The following is an 18,627-nucleotide window of genomic DNA, read 5'->3' as shown; positions in this document are numbered from 1 at the left end:
TTCAATTATACATAGAATAGTTTAATTTTAACAAATACTAATGAAAATGTCCATAAATAAACAATTTGTCTAAATTTAGCTTTCGTAGAATCGAATATGTTTTACTAAAGTAGGAGAATAAATAATTTCTTAATTCCTAAACAAAAATCTAATTACAATTGTCAACTTTGACTCTTGCGCGCCGAAACTAAAGTCAAGTTTGTAAATTGTAATATGTTCATAATTTTTTGCAATAATGTTTTCTTTTTATACCTTTAGATACCTAAATAAAATATATATTAAGTAGAGTGTATGTTTACATCAAAATTATTTAATCCCTGTAGTTTAGTGGTTTCAACGACTATCAAGAATTGTATAAACCTTACCTGTTCAATAAGAAATGTTAAAAGTTTAAATAGAATTGATAGTTCGCTAAAAGTGTTGACGAATTCTAGAAACATGTCCCAAAAGAGTATTAAATCGTTTTTTAAAATAACTCCTAAGAAAACTGAAGTTATAACCGAAGCAGCGAATCAGGAAGTATGTCTTACTAAGTTGGTATATATTAATAATATATTTCTTAAGTATTAGTAAATACATTTTTATTTCATAGCGTAATGCATCGCCATCCACTACAAGTATCAATAGTGAAACTGACAGTCCAAATGGAAATGCAAAGGTTTGTTCTCGCTTATTAATATAAACTGGAAACAATGTGATAAAGTAAATAATTTTTTTCACTCTGACAGCGAGGTAAAAGATTGAGATCAAGTAGCAGTGAACATGAATCTGGAGAGGTTAAGAAGATTCCATCTCCAAGTAGTTCAGAGAAGGTAAAATATATTTTATTATACAACTGATTTTATTAGATTCATTTTAGATACTTGCTGTCAAGGATTTTTGTTGGTTTATATAATAAAAAAAACAAGTAGTTTTTTTTATCTTGGACTGACTAAAATGTTTTAAATGACATTCTTAACAGTTGAAAATAAAAAAATTGTATTTAAAAGTAACATTTACATTTCCCTTGTAAATGTGACAATACCTTCGAAACTTTATCACAAGTCAAATATTATGATTTTGATTGTGAAAATTGATAGGCTTTAATTTGAAAGTACTAGTATGTTTACTTAAGCCATAAGGAGAAGCTGGTGATAAATAAATATGTAAAACAGAAGTTAATTGAGTTATTATATATTATGAGAGATTAATTAAATTTATTTATTTTAATAATTTAACCGAGTTTCTAAAGTAGAAACATATAAATGTTAGATAAATTCTTATTAATAGCGATGGAAATTTTAAGACATTACTGCCTAACTTCATCACATTAGTGATATTTGATTAATTTATAACAATGTTTATTACAGAAAAAGAAAGTCAAACGTCAGAGAATTGAGAGTTCGGAGAGCGAAACAGAAAATACAGTAGAGGAAGAAAAAATGGAGGTGAAACTTGAAAATAACAATCCACCCAAAACCTACGCCTCACCGAAGGCCAAGAAAATGAATGAGAAGAAAATAAAGATAGAGAAGGAGCGATCACCAGAAAGTAACGATAGAAAAACAGAAATTAAAAGTCCGTCTCCTGTTAAGATGCCAAAGAATAAAGCGAATGGCAACATTATGAGTTCATTTGTAAAGATTGAGAGGCCGGACGCAAAGAAAGATAAAGAAAATATTACAGACGCAGATAAAGATAACTCTGGCATAGTTAAAGGTATGGTTTTTAATTTAAACAAAAAATATTCTTATTAATTTAAGAGTATAAATTCTAAAGATATCCATTGTTTTTTAACTTTATTCTATTGATATAGTGGACATATTACGTTTTTAATGTCTGTATTATAATTTTTCTAACTTGATTCCACAGAAGTTGATTACAATCCCGGTAAAACGAAATACAATCCGATCAAAGATGCCTGCTGGAAGAAAAGTCAAGATGTACCATATCTGGCGTTAGCAAAGACCCTAGAAGTCATAGAAGCGACGTCTGCTAGACTTAAAATGGTGGAGATATTAAGTAATTACTTCAAGTCGGTCATAGCATTGACTCCAGAGGATCTTCTGCCTAGCATATATCTGTGTTTGAATCAACTAGCACCAGCATATAAGAGTCTTGAATTAGGTATGTGTATAATATAGCGTTTCTTAAGACAAACTTTATTAACATTACTCACAAGTCACAATTGATTGCCCGCATGCGTTCGGGCATTCCCCCCGCTATGTCTCCTCCCCCCCCCCCCCAAAGCGTAAAATTTTTAACGCAACCTTGTCGGAAATCACATAAGTAGATTCACTTCAAAATAAACAAAACTTCAATACTTTGCATGATGTTACAGTTATGTGGTGATGAAGTAATAAAACTGATTCTTTGAATGTTTTTTTGTTTTTTTGATACCAATATACATCAGCTGTAATAATAAGCCACTGATAGGATCATCTCACCAGCGACTACCAGCAGTTGTTTTTGATCAGATTCACCAGCAATACTTCATTATACCCTAACATTAATGTACGTTTCATACATTGCAGGGATAGCTGAGACATACTTGATGAAGGCCGTGGGTCAGTGTACAGGGCGGACCCTCGCACAGATGAAGGCGGCTGCACAGCGCTGCGGGGACCTGGGTCTGGTGGGTATAGGAACTGGAAGGGACGATTTGATTAATAATGTTTTAAATATGCATCATTCATTATCTACTTAAAAAGCATGAGGAGCTGAATCTGTTTATTAGTTTGTCCAACCCTAATGTTATGATCTGACAGATTAAAAATTAATATTGTAATCACAGTTAGTAAGGTCTATAGCTACATGTGACTCAAATTTTGTTTAATTTGATTTATATTTTCCACATAGTACTCGCGTCAGTGACCACCTCGTGGTATGTGAAAATATAACTCAGTGTGTCGAGTTTCTTATGCACAAGAGAGTAATATCTTAAGACGGGTCCGACAACACACTGACACATAATGATATGTGAGCTACTTAGAGTTTTGTCAGACGGAAAGACATTGAATATGTTTGAAAAAAAGATGAACACAAAATGTGAAATACTATTTTCATTTAACATTTAGTTTATGATGTTCCGACTAGTATTTGTAAAATACTAGTTTATTTTGTCAGGTTTTTCATTTCCCTTCTCTTATTTTCCATCCATCCAGTATTATTTTACTTAAAACTATTTTTGTATTTATATTTTACATAGTAAAATTTTTTTGTTCTTTAAAATTTTTACCAAACTTTTTTTTTCATCTCTGGTAAAGTTAATTATTGTGATAAAATATATTTTTAATGTCTATTAATTCTTATTAAGCAAGAAAAGTTAAAAAAATCTAATATAAAGATAAATCTAGTATTTTCATTGGGACAGATCTATCTTGCTTATCTTGAGATTTTTTAATGTCAAATATCTCATGTGCATATATATTGCATATGTATTACATACCGCAGGTGACAAGCATTTATAAAAGGACTATAGGACTATGTAATACTTATGTCCTAGTGTCTTATATTTCTATTATAAATATTTTGTAGAATATTAACTTGTAAACAATATATATATAAAGAGTTTTTGTATGCATTCCTTCATAAGGTTCTTAATTAGTTTTGGATTTCTAAGAGTAAAGCCGTATATGGTTATCAAAATTCGCTAGTTACAATGTTCTGTATTAAATTTTCAGGATATCTTGGACGTTTGTGATGAATACTAACTTCATCATTCCACGTACCTGTTCCAGGTGGCGGAGCAGGCTCGCGCTACACAGAGGACGATGTTCGCTCCCCCGCCCCTCACCGTGAGGAAAGTTATCACGGCGCTCAGAGACGTGGCCGCTATGACGGGTATCGGTTTATATCGGGACAGCTATGTTAAGCTAGATATAACAAGCTATATATCACACTAGATTCAGCAGAAATAAAAGACTGCAGTCTCTGGAAAATCGACGAAGCATTTTCTGGATATTTCCGGTTTAATTCCGACACGGGTCAATGACCCTTTTTTTCTCTATTTTGTACATGGATTTTAATGCAAGAAGACACTTAGTGTGGAAGACCACTTGGAAGTTTCCACCAGATAAGGCTCAGAACAGCAGCCTCCATTAAAGATTCAAATCCTTTTTAATAATTTTTAGAGTAGACTGTGGCTCATTTGGCAAGGAATAATTATGAATTGTGGCAGGGATGATCGATGAAGTGTGGCAGAATGGTGTTATGCAATACACGCTTAAGTTGAACTGAATATAATAAAAATATTACACTCCGAATTTATAAATGTCGTTTATGTATATATATATTTGTCATTTTATTTCCAGGCCAGGCGTCTGTCAACAAAAAAATTGGAAAAATCCAATCGCTTTATGTTGCATGCAGACATTCAGAAGCCAGATATCTGATCAGGTAGAGAGGAGTTGTACTTACTGACTAGCTACATTATACATACAAAAATTAATATGCATATAAATATCTCCTGCCCGTTAACGCCAAGCCAATGGTATGTTTGAATTTATTGTTCACAATGTTTCATATAATAAAGTGCATATTATTTGATTAATAATAAAATAAAATTAGGAACCAACAAACTCAAGAATGAAACGAAATTATCCAAATTGTTTTATAATATTTTCTATATGATGTAAGGTCCCTCGAGGGCAAGCTGCGCGTGGGTCTAGCGGAACAGTCCCTGCTCCAGGCGCTGGCTCAGGCTATGGCTGAAGAAGACTCCAAGGTAAACTCATTATAACTCAACCAGCATCCAGGATGTGGATCATAGTCAGAGCGGATCTACTTTAACTTAACCCGCCATAACCTAAAACGCCCCCCAACTATCCTTATTTTAGGCCCTATATTACGTTATGGATAGTGCTTGATAGATATTCAAGCTGATAGGAAGTGTATTGTATTCTTAGATAGTAATCTGCTGTCCCTGTAAAAACCTTTTCATTCATGGTTCGGAGACATCCTAATTGTTCGTGGCAACAGACGGGCAAACTGTTGCAAACCCTTGATACGTCCACGCAGAGTGAGAAATTATAATAGACATATATTACAGTCCTATATATAATAAAATTTCCAGAGCCTCATAGACGAATACGCGCTCATCATCAAGACGACGTACTGCGAGTGTCCCAACTACGACCTGATAGTTCCAGTACTGCTGCAGCACGGCGTGAGGTCTCTGCCAGAACACTGCCGCCTAACTCCAGGTCTGCCACTCAAACCCATGCTGGCTCACCCCACTAAAGGAGTACATGAAGTCTTCAACAGGTGACTGACGAATTTAATTACTATTTATATTTAAATACAAATAAAAACCTTAAGTTACGTTCGTCGCGAGCAGGCTCCGCATGTGCTGCTAACGGCAAATGTCCTTTCGATTGCTTTAGTAATCAAAATATTGAACCCTGACTAGATTGGGTACATCATGCGTCCTATATATCTAACTGTCATATAGATATAGTTACAATAATAGTATTTCCCCGCAGGTTCGACGGGTCGGTGTTCACATGCGAGTATAAATACGACGGCGAGCGCGCTCAGATACATGTGCCGGGGTGCGGGAGACCAGACCTGGAGCGCGCCGCCATATACAGTAGGAACCAGGAGGACAACACGTCGTGAGTATACCCCGGGTGTAGGCGGGGGCATTGATTTGAAACAGATTAATGATTTTGCTTATATTGATTATATGTTGTTGATACTAAAGTACTCAAGATATAATACATTTGTATATATATTAAATGTATGTTAGCTTTATACTTACAGTAGTCTGTACGAATGTTTCTTATATGTCCAATTCAAGTCTACTAAATTTTTTATAACACCTCATCTTCTACTATCATAGAACAAATTCGATATCGAGAAGCTTTTTTATGGTTTTAAAATTTATTTAAATGAGATCATTTACAATATATAGCTAAAATTTATTTAAAAAAATAAATATAATGAACATATAACTCAATTAATAATATCATTATGACAAATGTTCTTGGCTTATGACGGTGGGTGTGTGATACCCGTTTCTGTTTACAGTAAATACCCGGACATCATAAAACGCCTTCCGTCTCTGATGAAGGAGTCGGTGAGGAGCTGCGTGCTGGACTGCGAGGCGGTCGCCTACGACACTACCAGCAAGCAAATATTACCATTCCAGGTATACACATATATATATAGTTATTTTATGAAAAGACCTTATCATATACATATAATAAGACAGTAAAAATCGAGTCTACATTAAATATTTTTCCAAAAAACAGTTAGGAGGCCATTACAGAAGAGTCATAGAAACCATAAAAAATCAATTTTTGGAATTTTTGTCTGTCTATCTGGTACATTATAACTTCAAAACTACTCAACGGTTTTGAACGCGGTTTTCAGTTGGATTACATATAATTAGGAGCATTGTCAAAACTTTGTTTAAGGGAAAAAGAAGTTGTTGTCAATTTTAAGTTTGATATATATTATGCGAAAAGCGACTGACACGCGGGCGGAGCAACGGGCAACAGCTAGTAATAGAATAATACAATATAGTCCTCGAAATATTAAGTAAGAATAATAATTTCTAACATGAAATACATCAAATGTATGGGGTTTGATTACATTTAGTATCATTTACTTCTTTAATTCAATATTCCGCAAGAATACTAGAAGTGTTGAATATCAAGACTATTTAGAAGTATACTGTTTTCTTTGAAAAAATACATGTAAACAAAAGGAAGGGACACATGTTAACCGCTATGAGATCAAAGGAGGTATTATATTTGATTATAATTTAGATTTCTTTGAGCTGGAAATGATTCCCAGGTGTTATCGACTCGCAAACGGAAGGACGCGTCCGAGGACCAGATCAAGGTGCAGGTGTGTGTGTTCGTGTTCGACCTGCTGTACCTCAACGGAGAGGCGCTCGTCAGGGAAGACCTGGAGAAAAGGAGGGAGCTGTTGAGGCAGCACTTCAATGAGGTCGAAGGTATGGTTTGATAAAATTACTTATCACAACATTTAAACATTATCATGTCAAGACTTTGCGAGTATCGGGAGCGGGCGGGGAGGGGAAGGGGGAGGGGTGGTTAAGAAGACCCATGGCAATAACTCAATGTAGATAGGTGTATATACACATTACAGAAACTGTCACTCAGTACAGCTAAATCATTGTTATATTAATCTCATGTGTTCTGTCCAGGTGAATGGCAGTTCGCGGTGAGCCGTGACTGTACCGACGAGGAGGAGGTGGCTCAGTTCCTGCAGGAGTCTGTGAAGGCATCCTGTGAGGGTCTCATGGTGAAGGCGCTCCGGGGAGAGAATGCGCGCTATGACATAGCCAGGAGGTCGCACAACTGGCTGAAGGTACGCCTCATAAACAATCTCATTTAACATTGAACTTCTAATCTAATATTATATTGTGTAAAAGTTCTCTCTCAATATCTGTTTATGTATCAAACGTGCTGTCACATAATAACCGTCACTTCAGCAGTGTAATGCGAGTCAACAAGTCTGACAGAGACTAAGGTAATATTATAATGATACATTCCAGTTAAAGAAGGACTATCTGGAGGGCGTGGGCGACTCCGTGGACGCGGTGGTGATCGGCGCTTATCACGGGCGGGGGAAGAGGACGGGCGTGTACGGCGGGTTCCTGCTGGCGTGCTACGACCCCGCTCACGAACAGTACCAGTCGCTCTGCAAGATAGGCACCGGCTTCTCCGACGAGGACCTGCGCACGCTCAGCGACACGCTCGCCGAACACGTCGTAGACGGACCCAGGAGCTACTACTTGTGATTGAAATATTTACTGCTTTATAGTGATCTGTATTTTTTACTAGTAATAATTTATTCGTGGATGCCTTTTCACATTGCCCTAGCACACATCATTTTGACTAGTTCAAAGAACGGTCTACTGTACAGTAGTACTTATTTTTGTTGAGTTTTATTTCCTTCTATTTCGTAAATCAATCTGCAATAAGAATGTCATCTATATAGAAATCAACTAATGACATACAAATCTATTGCCAGTATTATTCCTAGTAGGCTACATTTCCTCAACCCGTCCGCGTCTGCCCAGGTTCGACTCGAGCCACTCCCCCGACGTGTGGTTCTCTCCGTCGTGTGTGTGGGAGGTGCGCTGTGCGGACCTGTCCCTGTCCCCGGCTCACCGCGCCGCTCTGGGCCTCGTACATGACAGTAAAGGAATCAGTCTGCGGTTCCCGAGGTATGAACTACAGACACATACACTTCTTCGACATACTAACATTCACAAACATACTAAAGTATTTAGGACTGTCAAATAACTTATTAATCCTGTTTTTATTTTTGTTTTTCCTGTAACATCCAATTTGCACAAATATCACCCATTTATATTAATAAGAAGGTAATTTAAAACTTATTTAAACAAATGGTTGTTCGTAAGAAATACTTAGAAAGGTTTCAATCAGCCCGGATATAACATTGCTTCGTATATTATATGTACTTTTTATTACCTGTAGCTGAAATAGCTGTTACATAAATAAGTTAATTAATTTGTGAGTTAAAATATTTTTTTTTTGTCGCCGTCACTTAGCAACTCAGCTTCAATGAAGGTCATTACAGTGTATAACTTTACTCAATATAAAAGTCGGGAATACCAAATCAATATATTGTAAGTTGTTGAGATGTTCCTTGCTTTCTTCCGTCTCATGTGTGAAGTAATCCCACCCCTATCCCAGGTTCATCCGTGTCCGCGACGACAAGTCCGCGGAGCTAGCGACCTCCGCGGAACAGATCGCGGAGCTCTACCTCCGGCAGGACCAGGTCAAGAACACCACCAACAACAACCCGAGAGACGACTTCTACTGAACCACTCCAGCAAGCTAACTATATCGCTAATAAAGTTTTACCTGAACCAGACCATCGACAGGAAGGGCGAGTCGTGTAAATAAAATATGAAAGTCAGATTTAATTTTGTTTTATTTCGTTTTTATTACATCTTACAATACATTCTTAGGACTATGATAAGGGGAAGAAAATTCGTTCGCGGGTCCTCTCCGGCGCGCGGTGGCCGCGGTCGCCGCGAGGCCCTGAGCTGATGAGCTTCGTTTATTATATTTTATATACAACCATTAATTCCTAATCGTGCGTCGTGCGATCAAAGTGATCGAGCCAACGGTGTAATTGTTCCGGTTACGGAAATCGATTTAGCAATCGATGGAAATATTCTCGCAAGATATGGCACGAATTATAGATTAGTGAACAGCGACATCTGCTGCGTACGAACTAAACTAAACAATTGTACTAACTCGACTCGCTAAGTGTAGGGTCCTGACGGTAAATACATCACATTCATCGAACTGAGCTTCAACAGACTGAACTCCGTCACAATATAAATATAAAAATAATCTTAAACAATGACTCGTCTGACCTGCACACGCTCTGAGACTTAAATAAGGTATGAAGGTTCGTGAACGAAACAAACGAAAGGTACCCGTGTCCTGGACACGTCAATAAATAAGGGAAAGTCGTAGGATTTGAGCTAGTGACAGTTTGTGCTGAGGCTATAGTTACATGACGATGCGAGTGAAGAAGATATGTTTGGCACGAGTTGGCTAGAGCCAGGGGTCGGCGGCGGGCGGCTCCAGGCGGATCACACGTACTCTGGCTGCGGGGGCGGTCACGGCGTGGCTCGCCGAGGCGCCTCCAGTAGCGACGCCTGCTCCTGCAACCCACAACGGCCCTACACTCCGCACCCCGCACCCTCCACCCTCATCACCCTCTCTATCCGTCACTACTCTACTGTAATCTCTAAGGTCGGATGTAATGATATATATCCCATCTCATACAAGTCTACAGTCTACTCTACTGGTCGCGGTCACCGGACGTCTTCTCTGTACGGAGCTACAGTGTCAGTGTGTCTGTGTGTCGTGGTGGGTGTAGTGTCTAGTGTCGGTCCTGTCTGTGCGTGTGTGTGTCCGTCCGTCCCGTCATATCTACCGTCTGTAACATTACCTCGCTGGGGTTAGTGTCTTGCGGTGCGTACATACTATCATATATGGGATTCGCGAAGTGATTTCCGCCGTTCTGGAACCAAACACAGAAATATTTAAAGAATCATATTAATAAGGAACTTATAATCTTTACAAGGTTTCTTCCGTAATGCAAACAACTTTGATTTTTATTTTAAGTAAGGAAACCTAACAGATGTCGCCGCTGTCCTGGGTGACGGTTAGACGTATAATGATTGATTCAGCGACTCGAGTCAGGACGCGATGGCTCAGACGGTGAAGTCGCTGGGAAGGTGTACGCCAGAGGTCGCGGGTTCAAATACAGCTCATATGAATGATTTTTTTATTTGAATTTTAATTAACATATTATCTCAATATGCTCTAACGTCAGACCATATTTATAGTTGGAGAAAATGTTGTAAGTGTTCAGTGAGCAGTGTCAATACTTACATTCCGTGTGTCGCGCGTGTCCGTGTCGTGGTCGTCGTCTCCGGCGAGGTACATCGGGTTACTGATCTCCAGACCCTCGCCCACTCCCTCCGACAGGCGGGCGTGGACGAACGCGCCGCTGGTGACGAACATACACACATTATACACACATACAACGCGCACGCCCGACCCTGAACGCGATGTGTTGCGACCGTGCAATTGCTTCTAAGAGTGGAATCGATTTGTTTCGCGTTAATGAAGACACGGATTGCTTTAAATAAATACGTCGGCGGGTGTGCGCAATGATTTACTTATATATATTACACATTAAACTGGTCGCTTTCGTTCCCCGACGAGTCGCTGAGGACAGCGGCTTTCTATTTTATAATTTCTGAAATGTATCGTTATATATGTTTTTATTAATCTCGTCTACACCTTAACGAGTTACACGAAAGAGGAGGGAAATGTCAATATGATTTACTCAAAGGAAAAAAATTATGAGACTGTAAAAAAAATATATAGATATATAAAGATCTAAATAAAACTTTTTTTTTTTCGAATAAACTACGCGTTTTTTAATTATTTTATATCTACATACACCCGACGTTTTTGGATCCTTCGCAGCCACCGTGATCACGGGCGGGAAAGAAGAAAAAAGATATTTCAAAACATCACGCCTTAAGCATCGCCTCTGGTGTACTCCAGACACGTATAGGAGGTACAAGAAATGAGTCGACAGACATATAGTTATAGGAAGAGCAGTTATTGTGTTGTGACACACAGACAGACAAAATATTCCAAGATTCATCATCAGGTATATAAGCGCAGTGCAAGAATAAAATAAGGCATATTTTGAGATAATAAACACATTATAGTGCCTTTTGTAAGTAAGGAAAGGCATTACGAGAAGCAGTTAAACGTATTGCGATAATTTGGTTTTGCGTATTCAGTCCTAACGCGAATACGTGGCGAGGTTTTACGAGTTAAAACTTTCGGTGCTAATCGTCGATCAAGTCCGGGCGCTGCTCGTTATTAATATCTGCGACATGACCGGGTCATGCTGCTACCGTATCCGGATCAGGGATTTAGAGAGCAGCTGACGCTAACGCTGAGTTAATGCAGACATCACGTTGTATGAGACGCCCAGACGCACGCGTTCTGACAGTTAAAATGTCAGAGATTACTTTAAGATCAATAACTTCAATCTATAAATACTTAATAACTTAAAATTTTAATACAACATTACACTGATTTTAAATTAATAACCAAAAATCAATATTACAGGTGTGTCTAGTAGTGTTTATATAATTTATCTTGTTTCGTTGGCTTGTATTAATAAAATGCTTCTGTTGTATCGTATCGTCTGTACGTTATACTCACTGTCTCCGGCGGTGGGCTACGTATAGCGCCGCTAGCAGCACTGCCAGTACAGCAGCCAGGGCGAGGAGTGCTGCCCCGCCGGCGGTGCCCCAGCCCGCGCCCTCCGCCCCCACACCAGTGTCGGAACACTGGACGCCCTCTGAACAGGCGCAGTAAGGAGTCCCCGGCTCAGATGGATTGTCTGTTGGTTAAGGGTTTGTTTGGGATAATTATAAATATATTACCCATTTTCCTAACATATCACCTATTTAAAAGTTACCATGACCACAGGCATGCGAGGTGGAAGTATATTCAGATAGGAAAAAAAATACATGATTTTGACGGTTTAAAAAAGACATACATAAGCATTAGATATATATCATATGTAAATAAAATGCACAGAAGATATATGTATATGTATATGCTAGATGTATATAAACGTTATATGTAATTATTTCACTAACCGGAGGCTTTCCAGACGCATACAGCTGGAGGGGCGCAGGCTCTGGCCACACAGGCGTTGTCATGGCCCACGTAGTGCCTGCAGCGCGAGCCGCCCCAGGCGCCTGCGCACGCGCACGCTCCCCCGCCCACGCCCGACACACAGCGCCCGCCGTGGGCACACGAGCCCGTACACGAGCCCCATTCTACATTATAGAAACGATTAATATATTACACATACAAACATACATAATGCTTAGATATATATATATATATATATAATAACACGACAACTAGTCTCGTCTCTTGTAATTAGTTAAAACTATCATATAGAGTACAGTCCAACTATAGATATAAGTTAATTGTATTTGTTTAATTTTAAAGTAGTTTCTTGTAATGTATCTATGTTTCGTTTACAGTATTTTAGAGGAAATTTCGAAGTAACATAGGAAATAATATTGTGGATAAGATATCTTAAGAGCCGAGAGACGTCAGAGGGTTCTCGTGTCACAATAGGAAGCCTTTGTGATTTGAACCTTTGTGTTTTGGAATATAGAGAAATTCAATACGAATGATTCAAGTACGACGTGAAATGTTTGTTTACAGTAGAAATAAAATTTTAATATGCATCTCTTTAAATAATATATATTTTCAAAACTACCGAAACTAATGCCATGAAATGATATAAATTTATGAGAATTGATTACTATTGTTAATATACACATGTAAGCTGATATTCACGTGTTGTGAATAAAAAAATATTATAACCAAATATGGACATAATGGACAAAATATTTCCAACCCATACAATTTTTTCTCTAAGATAATTTAATTTTTCTTACAAGTAGAAAAAGATTCCGATATGTTAATTTCCCTTTTTCTTTTTCACTTATTTTTAGTAATTTATTAATGATCAACATATTTATAACGTAAACGTTAATTACCAAGTTCTAATAAAACTTTTTATAACTTTATAAAAAATCTAGGCCACAGAGCGCTCAGTTAACTTACTATCAGTTTGCTGAATACACTATACACCGAACTACACTGACAGTTCCCAAATTTTAATTATTTTATTTAAATACTATCATGCGCGGAAAATAATGAAGAACAATCTTAAAATTGTATTTAACTTGAGGACGGTAATTGTATTACGTTCAATTAAACTTAGCATACCACACGTTTGAATGTCATACCTTATACGGAGAGTTAACAGTTAGTCACTTAACAATGTCCATACATAACATAAACGGGGAAACCCTTCGTAAGTGACGATGCATAACTTGGAAGCATCATAATGCTCACCTAAACCGACTCTCCGTCACTCTACATGACCAACAGTTTAATGTATTAAGATCAAGTCAACGGGTTTGTACATTTAACTGTCGGTGTCGAGTTAATAATGTACCTTAGTAAGGATATTGGAGCGAGTGACGTTCGGGTGTTTCCCACGATTCAAACCAGAAGCTGTTCACACCATTGTCTTATATATAAATATAATTTATACATATAATTAAAATTAATACATAAAATGTTATGTATTATTAAATAGTATTTTAATTTAAACTACATTTTTGTATATATTATGATATACATATAAGCTTCTTAGCGTAATTTTCTAATAACATCACATATTCCCATAAGAAAAATATATTGGTTTATTCCTAAAATGCCAAAATACATCAGAAAAGACCGCTTTTGAGTGCATTTGCTGAAGAAAATCTAAAATGAAACAGCTTGTGGAGCAAATCGAAGTCTGCAATTGTGCGCGCATCACGACAAACTAACGGCTATATTAAGATATTTTTTATATGATATTTTAATTGAATATAAGTTATTTATATTTTTTACACAATAACCAATTTTATAAAGGTTCAGGGACTTGTGTTATTCTTGCACACACGATAACTCTATAAATATATCAAAAAACCGCGGACAATTCGCGGGTGTTAGCGAGTTAATAATATTTATAATATAAACTTTTAATAGACCAGACTTGAGATAAACTAGACTGATCCTAGACTCAGACTAGACCAGACCGAAACTGGGGGAAAAGCTTCATTGGGATAGGTCGCGTTTCTTAATTTACAACCTGTTCTTATAACACATCTCAGTTTAGTTATCAAGGTCTCTGAAATATAATATTATTAACAATAAAATTCAATATTATTTTTTTATTAAAACACGTACTATTAAGTTATCCGAACATGTATAAAGGTAGTTCTGAGCAATTATAGCCGAGTAGTAATATACATAATATATTCCGGATCACTCAATATCGATCCTATAAAAAATACGCACAGCATCCGAACTGCACTTAAACTTGGACCGGAAATCTGGGGCATGCTGGCGATGGCTTATGACTTGACCCTAAAATTTTGAAACTAAACGATTATGTAAATATATATATATATATATAAATAATACTCACGTATATCCCTCCTATATCTCATTTCACTATATATATGATAATTTTCAACAGACAGACAATCTCACATTCATAGCGACATAGTTATGTGCCCAATGTATACAATTTTAGTAACACACAGCGGAACACTGGCACGGGCTGCGTTGGGCACCGTGGAAACGACAGCTCGGCACCAGCGCGCGAGGACCACTGCAAGCTGGCCGAGCTGAGGACGGGGTGGTGACGTCACCGAGCGGTTGCCATGACGACGGTGACGCGTGACGTCAGCGGAGATCGCGAGGCACATCGCGATATGTCAGGTGAAATACATAAGTACATATGTATCATAGCAATGTGTTTTATATACCAATAAACGGAAGCTCGTGTTGGAGACCAAAATATTTGAACCAGGAGCTCTGCGACGTCTCATTAAATTAATTGGGAACCGTAAATAAATCCGTGAAATAACAATTTCACAGAATAATACATACGTGAGAAACAACAGAACTATATTATGTTGCGCTGTGTGATATCGTTTGAGTTCTTATCAATCAATATGTCCGGATTAATTGGATATTTCTATTACTAAAATATATAGTATTTTATGGAAGTTACAGTACCGAGCTGATACGTAACTCGTCTCTAAGAAAAATATTTTAATTTGATTATATCAGACGTAAATTCGTTTAGTTATACGGGGACTCGATGGTTTAGCGGATACAATGATTAGTTTTTAAGTAACAGGTTCAAATCCCGTTTTAATGTTTTCTTCCAATTGAATCATGTTTTATGAATACATATAAAATATTATAAAGGAAATACAAAACAATGCTATGCATCACAATATTACAGCTCCGTAGCTGCATTAAGATGTAATTGTTCGGTAGAGCTGTTCATTGTACATGACTGATGACATTTTATAAAATTATCAACTATACGCTACCCACGGCTTTGTCCGCGTCCGAACACGCAGCGCTTATAAGAAAAATATTTCTTTAAACTTTAATATAAATATGTATATTTATATACGTAGCTAAGTTAAGTAGTATAGTTTGATAAGCAATTGTGAATTTTTCGTATTTAGATGGTATTTTTCCGGCGCTGTACCCGGAAGTGCAGCTGAAGTCGCGCGTGGAACCTAGTAAACATATTCTGGTACAATGAGACGCTCTTATAATATTTCTCATGGTACAGGGTCACCCCCGGACGGCAAAAAAATATCCGCGTCTGAATAGTTGTTGATATTTCCAAGCAGAAGTTATTTTTTAATCATTTTTTTTTTGTATGAACGTTTTGAAATGGTCACTTTGTAAATACATACGATTTTTAACTTAGTAGTAGTTTAGAAAGGGAACCGTAAGTTACGTGGTTTTTCATACAAAATATTTGAAGTTACTATCATACGCGTAGTATCGAGTTTTAGGTCAACCTTGAGCTGATTTTTAATTTTAACTCAAACTAATAGTAGGTACGTAAGTTATATTTATAGTGTAAATAATTCAGTTATGAGGAAAATACGATCGGACACTTGAAGGATGTCGGTTTTTTCTGTGAAACAGCGAATAGAGCCTTCGGGTTTTTTATAAGAACGCTAAACATTTATAGTTCAGCGTCCAGTTTCTGTGTCAATAATATAAGATTATTTATTTTATTTTGATTTAGGATGATGAAAAACCAAATTGATTCTGTAATGTAATTTGTTAATTCCTAAACCGGTTCTCGAGATGACGACTCGCATTTTAAATCAAGACTTGTTAATTCTCTGTTAGTGTCACTATTACTTGGTAGTATTAACTTTTATAAACTGAGGATAAAAAACATTATTTATTAACTCTCATTGTTAGTTAAATCCTATAAGCACTAAGCAAAAAAAAATATTGCTATGGAAAACACATTGTGTATATAATTAAGTAGTCAGTAATTTTTGTCGATTGTGTAATTTTGTATAGCGTTTTAAAATGTATATTAATATATATAGTGTGTGTATATTTATATAATGTGTTGACCATATTAAAGTGAGGATTTTAATAACGCGGTCAAGCCTACAAGCGACGCCTCTCCACTCTCAACACACCTCACACGACTTAGTGTATTTTATTTAAATGTAATTTGATATTATTCCTATCGACTATTGTAATAGAAAATACGTTATTTTTTATATTTTAATTCACCTAATGATTTATACAATATTATTATCTAGAATTATCAAGATAAGTCTTGATATAGTTTTCTGGATGCACTTGTAAATATTTCTATAATTTTTTTTTAAATATCAAAACTACGAAACTGGTTTGAAATAACACAGTTTTTTAACCACTAGAATTATCACTTGGTTCCAATATAAGTCAGTAATCTGAGGGAAAACCGACGTTTCTTTATATATTTTAAAGCATTTATATTGAGAGAGGTTTTACCCCTCCCCCATCGCCGGGAAGCCTGCGGATGTGACGTCAGCCGCTAGACTTGCCGCAAGCACTGACATACTTTAGTGATAAAAATATTATCATCTGTTGTATTATATTAAAGTTACTATGATATTATCGTAACAGGAAAAGGTAAAGAGTGATCGGTTTAAGTGGTTTTTTTATAAGACTCAACATCGATTTTGTTCCAACTATTATTTTGTATTCAAGGTTCATAAAAAGATATTATTTTGTTTTAAATTACTCTAAAGATTGTATTAAATTACATGAAATTGGAATTTAAATGGTTTCTTTTGTCTAAATACAGTTTTAAATCTTTTTGGTATCTGATTCATAGACTTTGTAAACAATATATATATATTTTGTCTGTCTGTGTGTGTGTGTGTGTGTGTGTGTGTGTGTATGGGCGTAGGCGTGTTCAAAAATCTAGTTTCTATGATATTTGTACTTTTACCATTTAAATAATAAGTCACCACAACCGGGATGAGTCTCACCTCAATGTCTTTAATTTTCATTATTATTTATTGTCCTCGCTCCACGTGACACGTAGGCAAATTACGTGATATAATGAATTATAAATGCTGTTTCTTGAGACACTTGTCATCGCATCTGAGAAGCTTACTTGAATTGAACATTAACAAGACATGTGTTGTCCTTCACTGTAAATTGTTTAGCAGTTTTAAGGAATATATCTATCAGGCCAGGTCGTGACCTTTTCCAAAATACTTGAGGTTGTGACTGTAGGTAGGACTCTCTGCCATATCTCTTTATAAGCCTTCTATTCTTAAATATATTTTCTAATATACCCTCTTCCTCTGCGCTGTATACATAGACACACACACACACGCACACGCACACGCGAACAAACACAAGTAAAAGCACATACACACACAATCACACACACACACACACTTATATATATATACCTAATACAATAACCAATTTAAATAGCTATTGCTTTTTTTATACGGTATCATTTTGTATGACCTTTGATGAATATTCAAATGCCAAATAATATTGAAATTGCATTAACATTTACACGGTGAGGTGTTTTTCGTCACGGTGAATAAAGCGAGGGAAAAGTTCACTAACAATTTTTATAACATTATAGTTTAATTTTAATTTAACTGACACTTCTATGTAAATTGTAAGATCTATGTTGTTTTCATTGAATTCACTTTTTCATACAATTTTTAATTTTTTTTTTTTTAATATTTACAAGTGTTTTTGTAGAGAAAAATATATTTTTACATTCGAATTCCAATAACACGGCGAGAAATACATTGAAATCGATCGAATCGACCAGAATAGGTGAAGTTGAAGCGAACCGAACACGCGGGTACAATTTTAAACTAAACATAAGACATTACAATGTTCACACATCAAAGAACTTTATTTTCATCAAAGATACAGCCGCTAAACAAATCGTTAGAAATTTAGAGTTGTTTTTAAAATCTAAATTTTGTCTAATATATAAATAATGACACAGTTGTATGTTTGTGAGACGGAGCATGGGTTGGTTTTCCGTATGAACATGTTCATAGTATAATAGTAACATATTTTAAAAAAATCTAGACAAGACGCAGAGAATTCTTAATTATTGGCAGCAATATTTATTTGT

The 18,627-nt window shown here is 36.3% G+C and overlaps 2 protein-coding genes across 3 annotated transcripts in view; one reads left to right on the top strand and one right to left on the bottom strand.

Annotated features, from left to right (window-relative positions):
• Nucleotides 1–177: 177 nt before the first annotated feature.
• On the top strand, nt 178–8,903 carry LOC116775381 (DNA ligase 1). Its single transcript, XM_061524532.1, has 17 exons — nt 178–519; nt 593–658; nt 729–812; nt 1,350–1,698; nt 1,852–2,106; nt 2,514–2,614; nt 3,720–3,822; nt 4,293–4,377; nt 4,618–4,705; nt 5,054–5,244; nt 5,463–5,594; nt 6,010–6,130; nt 6,781–6,943; nt 7,157–7,320; nt 7,508–7,749; nt 8,036–8,182; nt 8,676–8,903. Exons 1-17 carry the CDS (start codon nt 292–294, stop codon nt 8,803–8,805), a joined length of 2,649 nt encoding a protein of 882 aa, XP_061380516.1. The 5' UTR covers nt 178–291; the 3' UTR covers nt 8,806–8,903.
• Nucleotides 8,899–18,627, bottom strand: part of LOC116775382 (low-density lipoprotein receptor-related protein 1B) — a 61,021-nt gene continuing 51,292 nt past the window's right edge. The window contains exons 73-77 of one of the 2 annotated variants that reach the window (XM_061524530.1): nt 12,200–12,382; nt 11,757–11,937; nt 10,398–10,515; nt 9,952–10,023; nt 8,899–9,661 (exon numbers count right to left, since the gene is read on the bottom strand). In XM_061524530.1, coding sequence (XP_061380514.1) covers nt 9,617–9,661; nt 9,952–10,023; nt 10,398–10,515; nt 11,757–11,937; nt 12,200–12,382 — 599 coding nt within the window. In that variant the 3' untranslated portion in view covers nt 8,899–9,616. Of the gene's footprint in view, nt 10,024–10,397; nt 10,516–11,756; nt 11,938–12,199; nt 12,383–18,627 lie in introns of both variants that reach the window. The other variant, XM_061524529.1, reaches the window with a different exon arrangement.

The sequence above is a fragment of the Danaus plexippus genome, chromosome 25 (genome assembly GCF_018135715.1).
Source record: "Danaus plexippus chromosome 25, MEX_DaPlex, whole genome shotgun sequence".
NCBI classification, from domain to species: Eukaryota; Metazoa; Arthropoda; class Insecta; order Lepidoptera; family Nymphalidae; genus Danaus; species Danaus plexippus.
Note: the sequence above shows the minus strand (reverse complement) of the source record. Positions and strands in the feature narration are given on the sequence as shown.